Here is a 24,603-nt window from a genome sequence, read left to right as displayed (position 1 = left end):
TCCGTCAGAGACAGCGAAAGTAGGCTTCCAGATCGCCGCAGAACTGTATCATGTTGGTGGGAGTGGCAGGGCAGAAAGAGAGTCCCCAAGGTAGGACAGACTTTTCTGGGCTGAGTGTGTAGTTGGATAGATTGACGATATTGCTGGGTGGGTTAGGGATACCACGGTAGTGGCCCCATGTGGCAGGTAGGAGTTTAGACATCTTACAGTCCTTTTTCCTTTTGTAGAGAGGTGAAGTGAGTAATGTAGATCTCCTGTCTTATTTTAGTGAAGTCCGTTTGTATGGAAGTTTGGTTATTAATGAGTCTCTGCTATGTACATCGGCCAAACTGGACAGTCTCTACGGAAAAGGATAAATGGACACAAATCAGATATTAGGAATGGCAATATACAAAAACCTGTAGGAGAACACTTCAACCTCCCTGGCCACACTATAGCAGACCTTAAGGTGACCATCCTGCAGCAAAAAAACTTCAGGACCAGACTTCAAAGAGAAACTGCTGAGCTTCAGTTCATCTGCAAATTTGACACCATCAGCTCAGGATTAAACAAAGACTGTGAATGGCTTGCCCACTACAAAACCAGTTTCTCCTCCCTTGGTTTTCACACCTCAACTGCTAGAACAGGGCCTCATCCTCCCTGATTGAACTAACCTCATTATCTCTAGCTTGCTTGCATATATATACCTGCCCCTGGAAATTTCCACTACATGCATCCGATGAAGTGGGTATTCACCCACGAAAGCTCATGCTCCAAAATGTCTGTTAGTCTTCAAGGTGCCACAGGATTCTTTGCTGCTTTTACAAACCCAGGGTTGTGAATTCAATCCTTGAGGTGGGCCATTTAGGGAACGGGTAAAAAAACTTTCTGGGGATTGGTCCTGCTTCGAGCAGGGGGTTGGACTAGATACCTCCTGAGGTCCCTTCCAACCCTGATATTCTATGAATAGACCAGAAAGGACAATTGTGATCTAGATAGGCCTGTGTAACGGAGGCCATAGGGACTTCCCTGAATTAATTTCTGTTTAGATTTTTTTCTAAAAGATACGCTCTATTGTTCAATCTTGATTCTCCCTCACTGGAGGTTTTTTAAATCAACTGCAACTGTTGCAAAAGTTGTGCAGTGGTTAATTACCCTCACTGTTAAAAATTTGCACCCCACTTCTAGTGTGAATTTCTCTAGTTTCTAGCCATTGGCCCTTGTTATACCCTTGTCTGCTAGATTGAAGAGCCCATTATCAAAGTGCTGTTTCCCATGTAAGTATTTGTTGACTGTGCCAAGAACCAATTGCTGTGGAACCTCAGTAGAAACATACACTCCCTTGATAATGATTCCCCATTTCTGTTTATGTTTTGAGACATGTCTGTTAGCCGGTCTTTAATCCATTTTTGTTCCATGTTGATGATATTCCAGTTTCTTATTCAAAATGCTTTATAGAAGTCTAAATATATTACATGAACACTATACCTTTGTAATTTCATAAATATGTATATATAATGTTTGACAAGATCTATTTTCCATAAACCATGGTGACTGGCATTTAATTATATGTTCTAAACAGCTATATAAACCAAGGCTTTATAAAATATGATCACAGTTTTTAGTATCCTAGCTTTTTAACGGTATCAAGCATTAACCTCTTAACTGTAGAAGTTCGAGAACTCAGGTGTTCAGAGGATATCTAGATTAAAATGGGAGAGGAAGAAGCCAGATGATAAATCCGTGTGACCTAATTTGAATGTCTGCCTTGCAGTCTGCCGTGGCTGAAAACACTGGGAAGTCATAAGTGCACCCAGGACTAGCATAATTTTTTTAAGCAGTAAACTTGAATTAGTAATCAAAATGGGGGGAAAATGTCTATCCCTTTCTACTCTGGATTTAAACAGAGATTGTATTTGAGTCTGATAGCCCTACTGAGGGGAGAAATCTTTCAGTGATTGTGAAAGAAACGGAATTTACAGTGGATGGTCGTATATTGTAAACATTCTCTTTTCTCTAAGACTAAGAAGCAGAAGCTGAGAGACTTTGGAGTTCTCTAGAAAAGGAGGACTTTGAAGTAGAGTGGTGATATATTACCAGCAGATAGCACATTTACTGTACTTGCTCAGATATCTGATTAAATAGGAGACTAAAATATGTGCTAAACTGTACTTGTACTCTTGGCGGTGAAGGCAAATCAGTGTGGGATGCACATGTCAGAATTCTCATAGTGAGAGCTGGTGGATTGTGCCTCATGAAGATGTAGAATAGTGAAGAAAGCTAGAGGAATAAACAAAAGTGGGTCAGTCCATAAAATGAAACTGTAATCTAAAAAGCAGTTTTCTGCGCTTTTTATTATTAATTCAAAGATAATTACTAAGCTAAACGTGCTTTGCTCAATTTCCTTGTCAATGTGATACGTTAAGCGTTTGGCTGAACATTCTGAACTAAGTCTGCTTTCATCCTCTGCTATGTGCTTTTGTTCTAGCCTCTTATTTAAATGACATTTTACGTTCGGTTCCTTTAGCACAGAATGTAAGAAGACAAGTGTGTGGTATCATTCACCTTGTATTACGTAGCAGAGTCCTGTGGCACCTTGTAGACTGACAGACGTATTGGAGCCTGAGCTTTCGTGGGTGAATACATGCGTCTGACGAAGTGGGTATTCACCCACGAAAGCTCATGCTGCAAAACGTCTGTTGGTCTATAAGGTGCCACAGGATTCTTTGCTGCTTTTACAGATCCAGACTAACACAGCTACCCCTCTGATACTTGTATTATGTGTATTTAGACTTGGCAGAATTTGATTTTTTAAAAATAATTTTGATGGATATTATCGGTGTATTTTGAAGCTTTTTTCTATTTTTATCAATTTAAATTTTCCCAGTTGTATAAAATTAGGGGAAGGGTTCAGACAATAATTTAATGACAGTAGATTTGAGAGTCAAAAATTAGAAACTTTATAACTGTATATTTTGACACATGATGTTGACAGTTTGTATTTTAACGAAGTAAAATACTTAAATCAAGTTCTACATTCTGAAAGGACATTTTTTCCTTGCCCATCTGTAAATTTCAATTATCATTGATGGAAATATTTGTCAGTTCGTGTGTGTGGTGAATTGAGGTTTACCGACATTTACTAATTTTAAAATGTGATCTTTCCACGCCTACATATATTTGTGCTAGCTGTGAAGCAAAGGTGCTGGACTGCTAATGCGCTATAAATGCAGTAAGGTCCACTGGGGGGCATAATGGATTTTCCTGGGAAATGGGGAGATGCTAATTTAAAAAAATAAATAAAAAAACCTAAACTGAACACTGATAAAATGCGTCCTTCACCACGTTCTGCCTCCTAGGTGATCACAAAGCTTGCAGGAATGGAAGAAGAACAACTTTCATTTTCATCCAAAGAAGAGCAGCAGCAGCTTCTTCAGAAGGTCCTGCAAGCATCTGACCTGGATGCTGAGGAAGAGGTGGTAGCAGGAGAGTATGGCTCAAAGTCAGCTCAGGTAAATGAAGAATGCTTGGCTTCTTCTGGTAATTGTGGACTACAAATGCTACAGAACTGGACCCTTACTACTCAGTCTTGCTTCTGCATAACAGTGCCAATACACAGAATGTTGGAAAATAGAGTTCTTTACTTTCAGCTCCTATAACACCTAGTTAACGATAAGAGTAACTGCTAGCTTAGGTGGTAGAGAGAAATGAGACACTTGAACAGCTGTGACCTCTACAGTATCCTTTTGTGTTTTAGGACATTGGTGACAGATGGCGAATTTCTTTTATAGAGATCAGTTTTATGAAATACACATTAAAAATATCCTAGAGCAGTTTGTTTATTTGTAGTGTCACACTGATTGAAAGGGTTCATGCTCCAAGACTTCATCCCCAGAGTATAGTACTTCACATAGGGCTGACTGTTAAGGATATTCAGTCTTTGTACATGCTATTTTATTTTTACTCATAGAAAATAAAACATGATTTCCCCAAAAATAAACACTAGAAACTAAAGGCTTTTCTACACAGGGAGATCTAGGAAAATTAATACGAATTAACCAAACATGAATTTGTAGTGGATTAGTTAAACCACATTAAATCCCTGTATGAATACCCTCACTCAGAATTCAGGTGGCCTTTATTCGGTTATTCACTTCTGAAGTTAATTCAGCTAAACTGAATGAAGGCCACTTTAGTCTGAATGAGGGTGTTCCCACAAGCATTTAATACAGTTTTACTAATCCACTTTCAAAATTAATATGGATTAATTTTCCTTAGCGTCCCTGCATAGACAATCCTAAGGCTTGCTAATACACTGAGTTAAGGGGACATGATAGGAGTGTAGCTCAGACTTCAGGCTTGACCATTAACTGTGGTGGCATTGGGCTGGAACGCCCTTTGAATTCTGAGTCTGTTGAGGTATCTCTTCTATAGAGCCATTGCTTTTGTTATACCAACTTTAACTAGAGATGCACGTTACTCTTGTTGTATGTTGTGAGTGCTTTGGTTGAGGAGCATCCCTGGTGCAGAAGTAGGGGTATACTTACCTACGCACTTAAGTATGCAGAATTCTTGATCATCCACTAAGTGTCCAGTGTTTTAGTGTGTGTGTGTGTGTGTGTATGTATATATATATGTGTATGTGTGTGTGTGTGTATGTATGTGTATATGTATATATATATGTGTGTGTGTGTGTGTGTGTGTGTATGTATGTGTATATATATATATGTGTATGTATATATATATATGTGTATGTATGTATGTGTATATATATATATATATATATATATATATATATATATATATATATATATATATATATATATAAAAAATTTGATAATTCGGCATTGTATCTAGCTACTCTGGCATCAGTGAGTTAAGGAGATTATGTATATAGTTAAACTGAAACAATTGTGATTTCTCTTATTCTAGGTGTCCCGTCGTTTTGGCACAATGAGCTCTATGTCTGGAGCAGATGATGCAGTTTATATGGAATATCACACTTCACGGAGCAAGGCATCTTCAAATAAACATGTCCATCCACTTTTCAAACGTTTCAGGAAATGATGTAATATGTGGATGCATTCTGTCAAATTGTGGACTTACTTATCCTTCCATACAGTGGAATATGGAGCATAAATGTCTTATAGACCCTTAAAGGACTCTTTAATGTGTGGGTATATAAATGTATAAATAGTTAGCAATATATCTATGCTAATGGGTGAGACTGAAAAAGTGAAGGAACTATCTCTAACCACAGTGAAAGATGTTATACAAGGACTGAACCCTGGTTATGCCCGTGTGGTGTTCCCAAGGTAATAAACCTTTATTTTTACCAAGTGAATTTAAAGACCGCTTTTTAAGCAAATGCTGCAAATGTGATTTTTTTTTTGTATATCAGGTTTGTACCAATGTTTAATATTTTATTTATATCATAAATATAATAGTTCAAAAAAACATAGCGAAGTCTAAAATGCTTGAAGGAAAAGCTTAAATAAAACTTGAATAAAAATTATTCATTGTGCACATTTTATTATGTTTATTTTTTACATATGGAGAATTGAGTAACTTGTACTCCTAATTTAACCTAGTTTAAATTTATAACAAACTAGCTCAACATTTCATGAAGCTTCAAGAGAAAAGATCTGATGTGGGATTTTGTCACTGGAGTAAACCTGGGAAAAACTTTTAAAAGTTAATAAGCAATCCATTTAACCTGTATTTTTGGGGTTCTTACTACAGTTTTTCTGTTGTATACATCATACACTGCACCCATAAATAATCCTCTGTTTAACATTGGCATATTACCATGGAAATTAGTTTTGCATAAAAATAGCATTTTGACTTACTAAAGGAGAGGTGGAAACTGGGTTGCGATGGAGAGAGCCCTTTTTTAAAACACAAGTATTTTTGATTCTTGGCAATACTGGCAAAGAAATCTTGTTAATTTGATTCAATGATGGATTTGCTTTTACCGCTGCGAAAATGCCTGACAAATGTAATCATGAAACTCCTAAGATTTGTTTTAAATACAAACCCACCAAACAGCCCACTAATGATATAAGATCAAAACTTTTGATATTGCATTTATTAGCTCCTTTGTGAGTAGGAGTAGGATTTTTGTAAACAACCTATAATGTAATGCTGCCCTTGGTCCACCATTTCATAGATCTAAGGTTAGGATTAGTCTTACTGTGCTGAATGGGATGTATATTAGGGGCTAAGTCTTCAGGTAGCTACAGAGCTGGGTGCTCTTTTGAGGAAATAAAACAAGAGATGGACTTATTTCCTTATGGGAAATAAACACCAAAGCCCTGTTTATGCTGGTGTTTACATTTTTGGTTAATGTGCTCGGAATGCAAACTGTTCACATTCACACACATGCTTCTAATGTTTCACAAATATTCCCAGGATCTGTATAACTGCACCAGATCCAGACAGATATGAGAATTGAACTCAGCAGGTTCAATTCAAATTGTTTCATTGTTAGTCCTCGCAACTTCATCTCACAATGCTCAGAACTCCCTCCCTTGTGCTGTTTCTTCCTTCCACGTGGCAAGCCTGAAACCAGTCAAGGTGGTGCTCGGGTAGCTTGAGTTAAGATATCTATATAGGAATAATGTGTGTACTATCTTAGTGCTAATTCCTTTCCCCTTTGAATTCCTCAGACAATAAGCAAGGGCACAGCACTGGAACATGAGCCCATTCCTCATGTCTGCTCTCTTTGTCTTGGGCCTTACACAAAGCAGTCTGTTGAATTATTTGTTTAGCAGAACAGAATGACGACCTGGGATGATGTGATCATTGAACAGACAATTTTGTCAATGTTCCCAGTGGGACACATCTCTGCCAGGTTTTAATGATCACTTCAGAACCACTTTCTGCTGTTACAAACTTTGAGAAAGCCGTAATATGCCAAGTGTGAAGATGGCTATAATTTACTAGTTAAATTAATCCTCTTGATGCATTTATAGCACTGGCTAGAGCAAAAGATGTGCTCTGCAGCTTTGACAATGCATGTTGGTCCTGACATCTAGCCCTCCTGCTGCGACACTATGCATGGAGACCTCTGCTGTTCAGACTGTTCTTGGCACAGAAATAATACACACAACGACATGTGTGGTAAGAATTAAGCAAACCACTGCCACTCATTTCCAAGAGTAGAATCTAGGTCTTTGGAGGTGAACAGCTAGTGTGTATTCTGCTATGCTTAGAGAGAACATTGCTACATTTTAAAATAAACAATAGGTTCCCTTGTTTAAAGCTGTGCATAACTGTATCTGGATCATAGCCTGCTAATGTTCCATAAATCTGATTACTCAAAGCTTTCATGTTTTCAAAATTCTTGTTACTAACAGTCTGAAGAATGCCTATTCATAGGTCACTTAGTAATGTACAGAAAAACCTTCACTAAAAGATCACCTTCAAGTGACTCTTCCACATTTTAAAGTGAATACTTCAAAGTATCCCCATGCAGTTTCTAGTGTAATTTCCTTCATCCTTTAAGACAGCTTTTATTGTGTAACCTACTTTTTCTGGTCCATAGGGTAGTTCCCGAAGGCTGGTTGGACTGTACTGTACCTGGTTTATTGATGCAGATGTTCAACTGACCTGCATGATGAACAGCTCACTGGAAGAAGTGAATAGTGTTCTCTACTATAGTTGGAGATGAATCTTAATTTTTTCCTGTTTTCTCTGCCATGCACCCAAATGCTCAGTTCATTTGAGAAGATTGGAATGGAACACAGTGGAATTGCTTCAGCTCTGAGCCCATCCTGTAAGGTGCAGAATACCCTTAACTCACATGTCAATGGCGTACTCAACGCTGATACTAAGGTGATGGATGTCAATATAAGAATCTGGGTGGATAGATGTGTAGGGGCAATGTAGTGGGAAGATTGTTTTGATGCCTAAGACTCTTTTCTGGGATTTGGTTGCAGTGTTTCACTAATTCTCCCAAGTCTCTTAATTGAATAATTTTCTGTGAGCAATTTTTGGAATTTAGCAGGGCCCCAAGTTTCCGATGGTGAGCGATGGTGTGATAGCTTCCTGTTATGTGCTGGGGGAAGTACTGATTTCTGCCTGAAGAAGGAAGTGATCTAAACAGGATAGTTCTTGCATTGCTAATATATATATCCGATCCTGGGTTTGTCCCCCCGTGTCCGTGGGTGTGTCCATTGCCTGTGTGAAACCAAAAGTGAAGAAGGCAGGACGTTTTATATGGTGATCTATGTTAACGCTGGTGTCTCCCAAACTGATGATGTCTTTTGAACTCTATAAACTCTTCTGAACTCCATTACTACAATCAGATTCTCTAATTAGGATTGAGCACTCTCTTACAGGAAGCCTTTGGTGTCCAAAACTCTGTAAAGTAGAAGGATGTTGATTTTCTTTCTCCGTGGTTGCTTCAGTCCTATTAATGGGAGATAGCATCCATTTTGAATCTTTGTGGAATTCTCTATAGAAAAATAATTCTTCAGCCTCTGGAGAAACTTTCAGCTCTTCGAGTGCTTATATAGTCCTTCCAATCTCAGCACATGTGCACCCTGTGAGCTTGAGATTGCATCTTTTGGTCAGCAATGTCTATTGTGTCTGTGCAGACATGCCCTGAGTGCCCTCATGCTCCATCCCAGGGGCATAAAAGGTGGTGCAGGACCAACTGCCACACAGTTATTTCTCCCCACCTTTGGGTTTGAGACAGAGCTTCTAGTGTCCATGCTACACTCTCACTGGATACATTAATTTCTAGTTCAGTTATTTAGATTGAGTAGTTGCCTATTGGAACTCCCCTTTTTGATGAGCTTTATTTAGATTTTGGAAAGTTTTAAATTTTTTCCTTCCCTTGTATATATTTTTTTACCAGAATCTTCCCGCTACCAGGACATGTCACACTGATGGGCACACAAGGTATATTTTTTTCGGTTGTTTTGTTTGGGGGACTCCCATATCCCCAGTAAATGCATTGTCCTCAAGCCCTTTTTCTAAGAGGACTTTAAAAGCCAGAGGAGCAAGGCTTAAAATATTTTTTTCTAAATTTCTCCATGTGGCCTGACTCAGACGTGGGTCAGCCTTTGTAGCTGGTACATCAGTTTGTGGTAAAGAGAGGTGCCCCTGGGAGCTCAATATCCATTAGATGCAGGGCTCCTTTGACTTCCACGGGTTTGGATAGGACTGTCCCTGTTGAGTACTGAGATGGAAAGGAGCAGAGGCAGTTCTTCTCAAGAGAGCTCTGTAAAGAAGAGATCAAAATAATCCCTTTATTCCCAGTCCAAGGATATATCACAGCCTGAGTTGAGTACCAGAGGGTCTTCAAGGGAATGTACTACTGACTGTTCAATACCATTAATTGAAGGTATTTTTGAATAAATACAGAGACTACTGAGGTGTGTGCAGCACCACCTATGTCAGCACTGGCTGCTGGCTCCTCTTAGGTAGAGTTAAAGCTATTGGATCTGAGCATTTGAACTTTGGCTACTGTATGGCCATATTGGAACCACTGGGGTCTTTATTGTGAGCATACCTCACATGTACTGTCTCAGAGAGCTACTCAGAGGCAAGAAACAGTACATCTTCAAGCATCCCCTCATGATACTCAGCATCTCGAGGAAGAACACCCACCTAGAAATCAGGCTATTCAGGCACCAGTAACCACTCTTCTTTGTCTCTGGATGAGACAGTGATCCCTTTAGCGCAGTCTCATCTGGATGACTATAAAAGCTTCCAGAAACGGATGATGTGAGTAGTCCAGTTGCTTCAGATTCTGCTTGAGAAGGTACAGAGCGCTCCTCATAAGTTACTGGATGTTTTGCATGCATCTATGCTGGGAAAAGTTCTGGGATCCCAAGAGAAGTGCAATCAACAGTGGAGAATTTTCTGTTTGAGGGTTCAGATTTGTTCAGAATGAAAACAGATGATGCTTTTCACACTTAAGAATTCCTGTATCATTCTATACCTGCCTCCTCTCCACTTTCCCCATCCCTATTCAGAGACCTCTTTCATGAGAGATTGTTACTCCAGAAAGTAAATTCATTCCTGTCTCTCAGAGCAATAGAAGAGATTCCTATACAACAAGGGAAAGGTTTCTAATCAAACTATATCCTCATAACCAGAAGAAAGGGAGATAAGGGTCAATTCTGGATTTGAGAGCACTTAATACCTTTATCCACTGAATAAAATTCAGAATGGACACCTTAGCCTGCATAATACCATCTCCAGATGAAGGAAATTGGTTTGCATCTTTCAACCTGCAGGACATCTATTTTCATATCGCCATACATCGGGTCACAAGAAATTCCTGAGATATGTTGTACCAAAACCACTACCAATATACAGTCCTCTTTGGCCTTTCTACAGCACCACGGGTATGTACAAAAGTCTTAGCAGTAATAGCAGTACACCTAAGGAGACAGAGAATAGCTGTCTCTCTATACCTGGATGACCGGCTCATCAGAAGTATAGAGCTCCATCCAAAGCATATTTTAGCTATTCATATCCCTTGGACTTCTCTGTTGACTTTTAGGCCATTATTACACCAATGCAAGACTTTATAGGAATAATTATAGACCCCAAGACAGCTACAGTTTAACCTGCAGGAGGTTCCAGTCTATGGCCATGCTTGTCTCCCAGTTTCAGACAAATCCTCAAACCATACTAAGAACTTGTCTAAATCTGCTGGGTCACATGGCCTCCTGCATTTTGTCATGCTGCATGCTAGACTGCACCTTTGTTGCATGCAGGACTGGCTGAAATCAGTGCACATTCAGAGCTAGCACAACTTAGACATAGCTCTGATGGTGCCACAAGACGTTTTCTACTCTCTTCGTTGTAGAAGAACCATAACAAGGTATGAATGGGAGTCCCTTCCTCCCACCTATCCCAACCAGGACTGTAGTGACTGATGCTTTGTTACTGGGTAGAGGAACCCCACTTGGATCACAAATCAGATATAAGGCAAATGGAGACTCAATATTCAATAACTCAGTAGCATGCAAAGCTTTCATGGAGCCCTTACCTCCAATACATGGACTTTCTGTTCAGTTAATGACAGATAACACAACTGCCATGTTTTATACAAACCCTCAAGGAGGGATTCTAACTCCTCTGTGCCAAGAAACCGTTCAATTATGGAATTAGTGCATTCAACATCAGATATCTCTCTCAGCAATTCGCCATATGGGGCTGCGGAACACTGGTGGTGAGCAGATACTTTTCATCAGAGCATGAATGGACAATTCACTAGTCAGTTATTCAGCTGATTTTCAAGAAGTGTGATCATCCAATCAGTAGTTTTATTTGTAACTGATAGGAAGAAGTAATGTCAAGTACTTTCTGCTCCAGAGGGGGACAAAGTCAAGGATCCCTCTCTTATGTTCCTTGGTCTGGTGCATTGATGCACACTTAACCACTGTTTGTGTTACTCCCAAGGGTACTCAGAAAGGTCAAATAAAATGCAGCCAGGGTCATCCCGATAGCTCCTGCCTGGCCAAGGCAGTTCTGGTACCTGAAACTGTTACAATTGTCAAACCATTCTCCAAAACTGCTTCCACTATTCCCAGACCTGTTTAAGAATGAAGGAGCCATTCTTCATCGCAGCACATCCACCCTAACAGCCTGGTTTCTGAATGGCTGTGTCACTGAGTAAGTACACCCTATCACGGGGTATCGGATAGGTGTCAAGGTGGCTTTCTTCCTGTGCAGGGCAGTGTGGCCTAGTGGCCACAGTTGATAGGACTATCCTTCGATGCAGGGTAGTGTGTCCTAGCAGCCAGAGTCAATAGAGCTGGGCAGGTGTCCCCTACAGCATAGGGTCCCACAACTTCCTTGCTGGAGCAAATCAGCAACAAGTTTGGATCTTGAAGCCAAAGAAATAGAAATGTCAGAAATAGAGAAGTTATGTTCAGTTGGTGCACAGAACATTTTAACTAATAGCTGAAAGACTCTACTAGGATGACTTATGCAGCTAAGTGGAGATTTTCAGCTTGGTGTGAACACCATCATTTTCAGCCTCTTGAGAGACAAATCCCTGCCATTTTAGACTTCTTACTCTCTCTAAAGAACTCAGGACTTTCAGTTAGTTTTGTCAAGGTGCACTTTGCAGCTGTTCACACATTCCATCCACCTACAGAGAGGTATACAATTTTTTTCCTATTCCACCATTTTCAGATTTCTTAGGGGTTTCTTGAGAGATTTTGACCCTATAAGAAGAACAAACTCCCACTTGGGACCTTAATGGTGTACTTGTGGGCCTCATGGGTCCTCCATTTGAGCTCATGGCATCGTGTTCTCTTGCACGTATCTGTAAAGACCTCCTTCCTTGTAGCAGTCACATCAGCTAGGAGAATTGGGGAGACAAAGTCACTCGCGGTGGATTCCCCTTATACTATTTTTCACTGTGAAAAGGTGTCTGAGACCACACGCTAAGTTCTACTGAAAAGTTAAAATCAGGTTATAAATCCACCTATATTTTTCCAAACCTCATTCTAATCATGCGAAATGACTGCCTAGGAAGGAGTACTGCGGAAAGGGATCTGAGGGTCATAGTGGATCACAAGCTAAATATGAGTCAATAGTGTAATGCTGTTGCAAAAAAATCAAACATCATTCTGGGATGTATTATCAGGAGTATTTTAAGCAAGACACGAGAAGTAATTCTTCTGTTCTACTCCGCACTGATTAGGCCTCAACTGGAGTATTGTGTCTAGTTCTGGGTGCTATATTTCAGGAAAGATGTGAACAAATTGGAGAAAATCCAGAGAAGAGCAACAAAAATGATTAAAGGTCTAAAAAACATGACCTATGAGGGAAGATTGAAAAAACTGGGTTTAGTCTGGAGAAGAGAAGAAAACTGTTATGTCCCCTCTCAGTCAAGTACATAAAAGGTTATTACAAGGAGGAGAGAGAAAAATTGTTGCTCTTAACCTCTGAGGATAGGACAAGAAGCAATGGGTTTAAATTGCAGCAAGGGCAGTTTAGGATGGACATTAGGAAAATCTTCCTCATTGTCAGAGTGGTTAAACGCTGGAATAAACTGCCTAGGGAGGTTGTGGAATCTCCATCACTGGGGATTTTTAAGAGCAGGTTGGACAAATACCTGTCAGGGATGGTCTAGATAATACTTAGTCCTGCCTTGAGTGCAGGGGACTGGACTAGATGAACTCCTGAGGTCCCTTCCAGTTCTATGGTTAAGTTAAATTACATACCTTTTGATGTGCCTAGGGCCTTAGCCTTTTTACCTCAGCAAATGATACCTTTTACTTCATTTCTTAGACAGTTCTCATCCGTTGCTGAGACGATAAAAATCAATCCTATTTCCACCCAAAGATTATTTAAATGGATTTGAGGATGGATTACACTCTGGTATGAACTAGCTAAATTAGATCCACCAGATATCAGAGTCCACTCCACTAGTTCACAGGCAGCTTTGTCTGCTTCCTTGAGAAGCATTCTGTAAAGCAACCACTTTGGGTTCTATACATACGTTTAATCAGACATTGTGCCTTAGTGGCAGCTTCCGGAGCAGATGCTTCCTTTGGCAGAGCTGTTTCTTACAGTCTATCTTTAAGTGAAACTCGGAGCACCCATCACTTTAGTTAGATCGCTGCTGGGGAGTTTATATATGGACAAGCACTCGAAGAGAGAAAAGTTACTTCACTTATGGTACAGGTAAGTGTTTTGAGATGTTGTCCATATATATTATATATAAAATTTCATGACCTGCCTTTATTCCCTTTTGCTTCAGAGTCCCACTTCAGAGTGATGAAGGAACTGAGTGGCACTTGGTCCCACACTACCCTTTATTCTTTCAGTATGGGAATGCAAGGACAATCAGGGTGCATGTGCAGACCTAACGACTACTGCTGGCCCAAATGCTCCAAGCTTGAATCCATGTGCACCAGAAATGGAATATATATGTATGGACAACATCTCAAAGAATTTCAGTTGCTATACAAGTAACTTTTCTTATTCAGAGTAACAGAAAAAAATTACCATTAATTGTAAAACTTCTTCACATATAGCCTAGGCACAAGATTAGTGAGTTTAAGTTATATGAAAAGTTTGAGGCAAGTCTGCGTGAAGAACTTCCTTTTATTTGTTTTAAACCTGCTACCTATTAATTTCATTTGATGACCCCTAGTTCTTGTATTATGGGAATAAGTAAATAACTTTTCCTTATCCACTTTCTCCACACCACTCATGATTTTATATACCTCTATCATATCCCCCCCTTAGTCTCCTCTTTTCCAAGCTGAAGAGGCCTAGCCTCTTTAATCTTTCCTCATATGGGACCCTCTCCAAACCCCTAATCAATTTAGTTGCCCTTTTCTGAGCCTTTTCTAGTGCCAGTATATCTTTTTTGAGATGAGGAGACTACATCTGTACTCCGCCTACCTTCCAGCGCTTCCCACCCAGCAGCTGCCAAACAGCTGTTTGGCGGCGTTAGCAAGCTCTGGAGGGGAGGGGAGGAGCAGGAACGTGGTGCACTAAAGGGAAGTGGTGGGGCTGGGATTTGGGGAAGGGGTTGGAATAGGGGCGGGGGGGTAGTGTTGGGATGGGGACTTTGGAGAAGGGGTTGGAATAAGGGTGGGGAAGGGGCGGGACCTTGTGGAAGGAGTGGGGTGGGGTCGAGCACCCAGGGGAAAGAGAGGAAGTCAGCACCTATGCCACCAATGGCCAAGACCTCTGCAATGTCATGGGACTGACTAGATGAGATATGTCCAGATGCTCCTACAGGCGATCCATGCTGCAGAGGAAAACAAACAGCCCACAAGGGTCCCTGCCAATCTGACCAGAGGGAAAATTCCTTTCCAACCTCAAATTGGAATGGGAAAATGAGATTGTAAAGTCACAAAAATCCACTGTGGGACTAAGAAACAGTTGTAGTAATGGAAATTACTTTTAATTCACTATTTAAAAATGACTATTTTAAACTAATAGTCTGCCTTTAAATAAAAGCTCTCTCCATAGTGGAGCAGCAGATATTGGTAATTACAACTGAGTTTGAAAAGAGTTGTCATGCACAAATCTTACAATTTTATAGATATATTTACTAAAAGTAATAAACTATAGAGAACATTTTTAGAAGTTTGGGCTTGTCACAAAATAAAAAGCTAAAAATATTTAAAAGGGACACTAAAATAAAAATCATATGTAAATAAATGCTTTTTTACTTATGTTACTAATAACATACAGTCAAGAATTTTATTTTCACTTTTTATACTGTTTGTTTACTTTTTGCATTATTCTCAGTGTGTACAATGAAGATCAGTTAAATGTGTTTTACTTTTGTTCATAGCCAGGTTTCATAGCTCTGAGAATATGCTGCAATGTTTGGGTTGCAAACATTACAGATGTTCACTTTTTTTAAAATAACTTCTTCCTTTGGAAGCTTTATGTACAAATTAATGGAAATATTTTTATTGGTCTTAAGGTATTTTTCTAATGTTTCATTTTAACAAAATCTAAACTTTGAGTTCAATATGAGTTGAGGGCAATGATGTGTGAAAACAAAACTATACAGTCATAGTAGAGAGTACGTTAGGGCTCAGGTGAACAAGACAAATGCAATATTTTAGTTTTCTACATTTCAGTATATGGTACAAAAGTGATTGATTTACAAATACAGGACCTGAACTTCATCCTGTTGAAATCAGTTGGAGTTTTGCCATTGCTTTACAGTAAGAGCAGGATCAAGTCCATCGCCCCAATTTTATGCCTTCAATTCATAAAAGGATCCTGTATTCACACTGGTAGTTCCACTGAGTAAGTAAATGGACTCATGTGATTAAGGCAGTGGTTCCTAAACTTGTTGCGCCGCTTGTGCAGGAAAAGCCCCTGGTGGGCTGGGCAGGGTTGTTTACCTGCCACAGGTTCAGCCGATCGCGGCTCATAGTGGCTGCAGTTCGCTGCTCCAGGCCAATGGAAGCTGCTGGAAATGGCGGCCAGGACATCCCTCGGGTTGCACAATTAGGACTTTTAACAGTTTTTTTTTTTTCAAAGTTTGTTTGTAACTCATATTGCTGTTCATGGGAGTTGGGAATATCTCCAAGGGAGAACAGGCTCATTAACCTCCCAATTTTTGCCTTTTAATCCTTTGATTAGTTAATTACTGTACAGTATTCATAGCTTTACTTATCTTCATGTGACTTGTACTTAAAGAAGAGAAATAGGGAAGGGCACAGCGGAACAGAGAAAGCTGCTGCTATGTAGACACGTTAAAAGTCTTCTCTATGAGTTATATCCCTTCATAGCTCAAATACCAACATTTCATTAGAAAAAGGTAACAAAGAAGCATAGGAAGGGTCAGGCTCCAGATCTGTTACAAAAAATCCATGTGCAAAGTTGAATTTTCTCTTGTTCTCTTGTTGCAATCAATTAATGTTCTTTATTAAACACTGAACACGGTCACATGGAATGCTACCCCTGCAATGGACTTGAATTTCTTTCCTCTTTTTCTTCAATCTTTTTTTTTAATCTCTTCTTTTGTTAAAATGTTTGGTTTAGACTATAGTGGCTGTCATGTGATAGATGATGGGGTGCAGAAACCTAAAGTTTATCTATATTAACAGTCTTTTCTTAAACCAAAGCTGCTTTCATAACTGACTATACAAGCTCTGCTCTCAGCTCATACCCATATTCGACACTAACAGGCAAACCCATGTGAAATGGGAAAGTATGCTGAGAACTCCACGATGGAGATATCTACATAGACTGCCTGAAAAATTCTCCCCTCAGGAAGGAGTGTGTGGACATTCAGAAAAAGCAGAAGGCAGGGCTTTCTAACCATGTGGCTTTTTAACTGCAGGGATGTCGAAAAATACATTGGGAAATCAAGTTCAATTCCTACCATCATGGGGCAGCTGCATGGAAAGCTAGTTTTTCTGCATTGTTTCTAACAGCCTGGATCATTCAAAAGCCAATGGTCATTTATATTCCTGGCTCCCTCAGTAAGGTAAGGAGGGAAAGTTAATTCTGTAAATGTCCACACACATTTTTTACTGGGATATATCCACCAGTTAGAGGCTTGAGTGCTAGATTAGAGCAGTTCTTCCTCAGCTGCACTCCCTTCCAAAAGTGCTGCAAGTGCCCTAACTTAATGGCTCTCAACTTTCCAGACTACTGTACTCCTTTCAGGAGTCTGATCTGTCTCGTGTACCTCCGAGTTTCACCTCTCTTAAAAACTACTTGCTTACAAAATCAGACATAAAAATACAATTGTCACAGCACACTATTACTGAAAAATTGCTTCTGCTCTTCTTTTTACCATGTAATTATAAAATAAATCAATCAGGGCAGGTCAGTCTTCACCCATCTCGTCATGGCGCGATTCCTGAAAAGTCTAGAGGGCCTGTACCCGCACGTCTGAGATCCAGTTCCCCCATGGGACCTGAATCTGCTGCTTTCAAAATTCATGGGCCCTCCTTTTGAAACCCTAGCTTCCTGCTCCTTTCTTGGAAGATGTCCTTTTGGATGGCTACAATGTCGGAGTGGCGGGTGTCTGAGATCAGGGCGCTCACTTCAGAGCCGCCCTATATGGTCTTCCACAAGGACAAGGTCCAGCTGCGCCCTCATCCAGCTTTTCTGCCCAAGGTCATTTTCCAGTTCCACACCAGCCAGGACATTTACTTACCGGTCCTCAAAAAAAGGAAAAGGACAAGGTCATCTTTTTAATAAGTGGGGGAAGAGTGTAGCCCAAGGTCCAGTGTCCTTCAACAGCAGCCTTGGGGAAAAAACAGTTACCTACCTTTCGTAACTGTTGTTCTTTGAGACGTGCTGCTCAAGTCCATTCCATTCTAGATGCGTGGGCATCCTGATCTCGGACACCCACAGGGCCAACATAGCTTTCTTGAACAACATGTGGAACTTACGTTGAACTGTTTTATTGTGTGCAAAGAATACACTGTATACTGACAAAAAGGCCTGAAAAGATTTTGGATGCAGCATTAGTCCTTCCTGGGCTGGGGAGACAGGCCAGGAGCCCTAAAATAAATACAAGCCAGGTTTTAAATCAAGGAGGTATGCCATATGAGATTGTGCTGTGATCCCATTAAATATCAAAGGCTAAGCAAGACTGAGCCACTAGTGTTGTGCCAAGGGCCATGCCCAGCGTTGTCTAAGGTAACAGAAGTCCAACTCTGCCTGTTACATAACATTGTTTATGAAAGTCAGCAAAAGTTGGAGACAAATGCAGTGGGACAAAGTGTGTTATTTAAGTTAAAAAGACTGTGATAGGGGCTTTCAAGGTTCAAGGTAGCATCATGTATTGATATGAAAAAGATCTGAAAAACTAGAAATGGGAAGAAATGTTTGTTGTAATCACTAAAATGTGTTTCAATTAGTTAGTGTTACAAGATAGAGTGAGAATGATGCTATAGTCCAGTGGTCACGAGTGGGAAGGGAGAGAGCCTAGTTCCTGTTCCTTTGCTCCAGCATGTTTTTAATTATTTAAATATTTACGCCTTAAACACTCTAGTACAAATCTGCTGGCAGGCCGCCAGACAGTTTGTTTACATTTGCACGGCCACTATCAGCTCCCAGTGGCCGCAGTTCGTCATTCCCGTCCAATGGGAGCTGCGGGAAGTGGCACAGGTTTTGCTGGCTGCTGCTTCCCACAGCTTCCATTGGCCGGGAACAGTGAACTGCAGCCACTGGGAGCTGCAGGCGGCCGTGCGCGTGTAAACAAACTGTCTGGTGGCCAGCCAGCGGATTACCCTGACAGGCCACAGGTTGCCCACCACTGTTTAGAGGATTTGTAATTTTGCCTTTTCATATGTTTTCTGTATCAACTCCTGTATTTCATAAATTGATCAGTAGGTTTTCAATGAATGCGCACTTTTGCTTCTAAATCCTGTTTCATGCTACCCTTATCTTCTGGTGAATGAACTCTGGTTAATGTCTTAGTTTAAACTGTTATCTCTGTAATTTGAACAATATTCTTTGCATTCTACGGGGTACTTTACCCAAAGGCTTTAAAACAATAATCGTAAGGATGTATGGTCAGTTTCTATCTCAAGTTGTTTACCATAAATACATTGGTGAAACCTTTCAAAGCCAAACACTGTAGTGATCATCTCTTTCTCCATGTGGGCACAGTTTTACTCAACCTGAAGCATTACTCTGTGGGGGGCAAAAAGCACTTGGAATGCCATCTTGTGATGAAGTAGCATCCTGTCTACTTTGTTACACATCAGCGGTGAGCTTAACCAGTTTGTTTTGAATCAAATAATGAAAAACAGTAGTTATCTTAAGTTCCTTTAGTTTCTCTACTGTGTCTTACTTCCCATGGACAGTATTTTGCTCTTTCTGTAAGTCTGTAGTAACTTTCTGATGGCCGCCCTACTCTAAGGGCCTGACCCAATGCCCATTGAAGTCAACTGAAAGACTGTTGACTTCAGTAGGCATTGGATCAGGCTTTAACCAAGGAAATCCTTGCACAGGCATAGATTGCATGAACTAGCTTCTTGTATTGCTTATCCCTGCAGTAGTTTACTGTGACTGTAGAGCAGTATTGTTCTGATGGAGCCATTTTGTGGCTTAATATCCTATCTCATTAACAAAACAATTGTTGTACAAAGTACAATGATGCTGATACTCCTGAAACACATATCCAACAGTGACCAGCATCTTTCCTGGAAACAAGGACTTTGGCATAATATCCAGATGTAGGGTGACCAGAGAACAAGTGTGAAAAATCAGGACGGGAGGTGGAGGAATAGGAGCCTATGTAAGAAAAAGCCCCAACTATTGGGACTGTCCCAATAAAATGAGGACATCTGGTCACCCTATCCAGATGTGAGACACTAAGTATTGTGTAATGAAGTTAAGAAGAGTGGCTGACACTGTGCGGCTATAATGCTTGTGGCTTCTGTTCCATATTGAAGATAAATCATTATGGACAGCACTAGTTCAGCGAGACCTGAGTTAAAGATTTGTTTAGAGTTACTACAACCAGCCATTATTACGAGTCTAGTAAAACTGCTGGATGATCCCAAGTGCCATCTACCCATCTCTTTCTTTTGTGTCACATGCAAATTTATGGATGGACTGATTTTGATGCATATAAACAAGGTTATTGAACAACAATTGCCTTTCTTTCAGGTTGGCTTCAGACACAGATGGTATATCCAAGGTCAAGTCATTCATCTAACACGACATCAAAGATGCCTTCGAGACAAATAAGAAAGTTGGCACTGTTCAGGTGGATCTGTCAACTGCATAAGATACTGTCTGGCATGTGGAGTTGACTGCCAAGTTGTTGCAGGGTATTCCTTTGTAAACTCATGGTGCGGTTCATCATGAGTTTCATCCTGCAAGCTAGAGACAAAGTTTCAGATTCCTCAAAGACCCATTCTAGTGCCTCTCTTTTTCAACATATATAATTATGACCTACCAACAACTAAGGTCAATAAGTATGTACATGTGGATGACGTCTGTCTTAATGATGCAGGTAATGATCTACACATTATCAGAGGATTACTCAGCCAGGACATAAATGGTCTGGCCACTTACCTTTGTCAGTGGAAACCTACATTAAGTGAGTTTAAGATGTTAGCTACAACCTTCCATCTAAACAGTCACCTGGCCAATCAACCCCTTACAGTCTGTGTTGAGGATTGTCCAATTTCCTTCCAGCGAGTTGTCACTTATTTATCAAATTGGACCACAGTCTAACATACCATTCCCATCTAGAACTTAAGGAAATAGATCACCTTCTCCATTGCCTTGATCCTCCAGAAGTTAGCAAGAAACTCCTGGGGGAGCAAAAGCAAATGTTTTATTATTCTGGTATTCAATCCAGCAAAATATTGTGCAGCAGTTTGAGGCAAACGTCAGCATATGCATCTCATTGATTTGGAGCTGAATACAGCCAACCATACCATTAGTGGTTGCCTTAGATGCACATTCATAGGTGCTGACTCCATGGATGCTTTGAGGCTGGAGCACCCACAGGAAAAAAAATGGTGGGTGCTAAGCACCCACCTGCAGCCCCCCTATCAGCACCTCCCCCTCGCTCCCAGTACCTCCCACCAGATGGCAGCCCCGCTAATCAGCGCCTCCCCCTCCCTACCACTCCCAGCACCTCTCCTCCACTGTGGATCAGCTGTTCCAGAGCATGCAGGAGGTGCTGGAAGGTAGGAGGAGAAGCAAGGGTGGAGAGCACTCTGGGTGGGAGTGGAGCGGGGGCAGGAAGAGGTGGGGCAGGGATGGGGTCTTGGGAGAAGGAGTGGAATGGGGCAGGGCCTTGGGCAGAGCAGGGGTTGAGCACTCCCCGGCACAGTAGAAAGTCAGTGCCTTTGCGCACATTAATGTCCAATTTGTATGTCTTGGCTCATATAGCTCCCCTAAAACTTTGATGAGATGCTATTTCCCTTAAAACTGCATGGAGGGTGATGATGGATAAAATAACCTGCTGCACAAAAGGCTGACAATGGTTCAAATAGGTGCCAATAAGCAACACGTGCTTCCTATGAGATCTGCCTGCCTCCAGAAGAAAACACCTGCACCTAAAGTTCCTACTGACTTCACAGCATTCTTTTGTGGTGACCATTCATGCACTTATGTCTAGTGCTGCCAACCCAGTGCCAATCTCAGATGACCAATGGCATATAAGAGAGGACAGCTATATCTTGGGGAGTGGCAGCAACTGATGAACTTCAGAAGTCCTAACTTACATCTGTTTTCAACTTGGGACACAGACTCTGGACTAGACTTAATAGACTACTGACTAGAACAGCCAGAGTGGCTGCCACAATGCAAAAAATTGATTTAGTCCAATCCCCACAGTAATTGTGGGGCAGCAATGCTGACGGTCCAACATATTGTGCACACCTCCACCACTAGAAGATTGGAGGGCAGATTGTAACACTTTGCTACCCTCAGTGTTCAGCAATCTACCTGCTGCATCAATCTGGATATCAACTTGTGACACATTAGAAAAAAGAAGATTACAACTAGTACCTAAAATGCCCGGAAATCAGGATGCCTATTTTGTACTCTGATGAATAAGTGCTGCAAGCTCAAGGTTTATTCAGCAATGGTTCCTTGTCATTTTTTCTTAGTGTGCATAGGAACTCAGTAGTGTAATTACTATTGATGTTTGTGGCAAGAATTTTGGAGAAGTACATAACTATTCATTGGAATATCTGTAATTCCTATTTTATTTTGAGTTGCTTATCTTCATTTAGACTAATCCAGTTTAATAGGTTTTTTAACTAATATATTTCCAAATATTTTAGATGTAGTGCTGCTATAGGGTATTTTTCTCTTAATTTTTTTTATTTGTTACCATTAGAACTTTTCTTAGAATATCATGTTCCTCTCCCGTTGTGTACTAAAACTGTAATGACCTTATGATCTTTGTTACTCTTTTTAGTAAATAAAATGGTCTATAAGATTTATATAGTTGGAAATGTTTCTTTGGCTTACCCTTACATGTTGTGGAACACTATGTGATTTAAGAAGCCATATTCAGATGATATTTGGTATATTTCTTTATCCTATACAGGGAAGAGAAAGATTTGCTGTAAAGTCTGAATACTCTTATGCTGTTGTTGTAGATACTTATCACAATGTTCTAGGCAAATTCAAAATTGCTTAATTCTATTCTGCTTACCTGTGACAGGGTATACCAGGAATAGGCAACCTTTGGCACGCGGCCCATCAGGCAAATCTGCTGGCAGGCTGGGATGGTTTGTTTGCTGAACCTGCGGTTGCTGGAAGTAATCGCAGCTCCCACTGGCTGCAGTTCACCATTCCAGGCCAATGGGAGCTGTGGGAAGCAGTGCAGGCTGAGGGATGGGTTGGTTGCTGCTTCCCGTTGCCCCCATTGGCTTGGAATGGTGAACCGTGGCCAGTGGGAGCTGCAATCGTCTGAACATGCAGATGCTGCAGGTAAACAAACTGTCCGGGCCCACCAGCGGATTTCCCTGATGGGCCACATGCCAAAGGTTGCCAATCCCTGGGATATACAAACCTCACACTGGAGAGCGGGGCTAAGGAACAGCTTTGGCCCAGGTGGCCCTGCCCAGACATGCCTGCAAAACTTGCATAAGCTGGAGGCAGGGCTTTAAAAGGGAAGCAGAGCAGTTCAGAGGCAGGGCAGTGGAAGGGAGCAGATGGCTTCTCTGCTACTACCCAGGAGCTCATTGCTTGTTACCTGACAATACAGACTGTGCAAACCCACAAGGAAGAAATGGGATAGAGTGTGCAGGTCAGAGACTTTATTGGAATGGTTTACTCTGGGAAGCTCAAGGAGACAGGGGTAGGAAGTGGTCCAGGGAGAGGGCAGCAGACTCTAAGGGGTCTACGAAAGGTGACTATGAAAATAAAGTTTCAGATGCCAGAAAACGCATTCAATTTTTCTGATCAATCAAAAGTATGTGAATACTCCCACCTACAGGTCAAAATCCGGAAGTTTTGTCATTACCATAGAATGACATTTAGCGCCATTTAGCGCCCTTTTTCATCCTACTTCAAATGCTGATGCCGTGCCCAGCACGTTCAACCTTTATAGTTGAATTCTGTTCAGTCTGTTTTCAGACTAAGACTTCTATGGTAGGAGTCTGCAGACCACAGGTTGAATTTCCAAAAGTGTCTGCATCTCCTTTTGAAATGTTTTAAGGGTCCACAAATGAAAAAAGGTTGAAAACTACTGGCATGGAATGATTAAGTCCTGAACTTTATTGCCTTAGTGACAGCACTGTATTTCCACTGCAGAAAAAAATAGTGTCGTTACTACTGAATATTGGTGCTATGAAGTGTGGAAGTTTATTATTTTTCAGTAACAGGTTGTTGTATAGCATAGCTGTGAGAAACAAAGACAGGGTAGCTATGAAAAATAGCTATTACACACTATTTGATTTTAGCAAGCTTTTGTTGGTTCAATTCTTTTTAAAATTGTGCAAAAGAAATTGCTATCCAGTTTTAACTTTAATTCCCCGTGCAGAAAAAATAATCACAATTCATTATAGATGTGTACATATTTATTGAGAGTCAAAGGGTGGCTGAGCATGACATGCAATTACAAGATAATGTTTTGTTGAAACTGTTCTACAAAAGCATGCAGAAGTTGCTTCTGGAGGAAAGTACAGCATACTGAGGAGAGACACTTGTGCAATAAATTCAAGAACAAAGAAAACATATGGGCAACCTGATTATCATTACAGGAATTGTTTGCAAACATATTTGCTGTAGAAAAGCACTGGTATTTATATATGAATAAAAACGTTCTTGTATTTTATGGCACGTTGAGTGGTAGTTATATAAGTTTTATTAAAAGAACTTAGTGTTTGCTGAAAGGTGGAAATGCTAGCTTTCAGGAAAAAAAATCATTTACTAATCTTAACACCACCTTTTAATGAATGAGAAAACTGTAATCCATGAGAGATTTTTGCCAAAACAGGGAGCGGAAGGGTGGAATCTAAACCTTGGTTGCTTCAGAGCAGGCTTAATTAGTAAATTGATCGGATTTGAATTAAACAAAACAATAAGCTCATTTTATTCAAGTCTCATTCCAGACCACCACCCCTTTTCCTGTCTTAGGGGAGGGAGCCTTTAATAATGGTCTGTGTAAACTGATGCTCAGGCATTAAGAGATTGGAGACGTGCCGCTTGCGCAAGTTAAAGCAG

General features: G+C 40.6%; 2 protein-coding genes across 2 annotated transcripts in view; one reads left to right on the top strand and one right to left on the bottom strand.

Annotated features, from left to right (window-relative positions):
• Positions 1-5,494, top strand: part of ERCC3 (ERCC excision repair 3, TFIIH core complex helicase subunit) — a 51,346-nt gene extending 45,852 nt beyond the window's left edge. The window contains exons 14-15 of the mRNA XM_050917043.1: positions 3,339-3,491; positions 4,912-5,494. Of these exons, the coding sequence (XP_050773000.1) occupies positions 3,339-3,491; positions 4,912-5,046 (288 nt within the window). The 3' untranslated portion in view covers positions 5,047-5,494. The remainder of the gene's footprint in view (positions 1-3,338; positions 3,492-4,911) is intronic.
• The window catches only part of TMEM169 (transmembrane protein 169), a 254,139-nt gene that overhangs the window by 221,235 nt on the left and 8,301 nt on the right, over positions 1-24,603 (bottom strand). The window lies entirely within an intron of this gene.

This window comes from Gopherus flavomarginatus, chromosome 10 (genome assembly GCF_025201925.1).
Source record: "Gopherus flavomarginatus isolate rGopFla2 chromosome 10, rGopFla2.mat.asm, whole genome shotgun sequence".
In the NCBI taxonomy this organism is placed as follows: domain Eukaryota; kingdom Metazoa; phylum Chordata; order Testudines; family Testudinidae; genus Gopherus; species Gopherus flavomarginatus.
The sequence above is the reverse complement of the archived record's forward strand: the minus strand, read 5'-3'. Positions and strand labels throughout refer to the sequence as shown.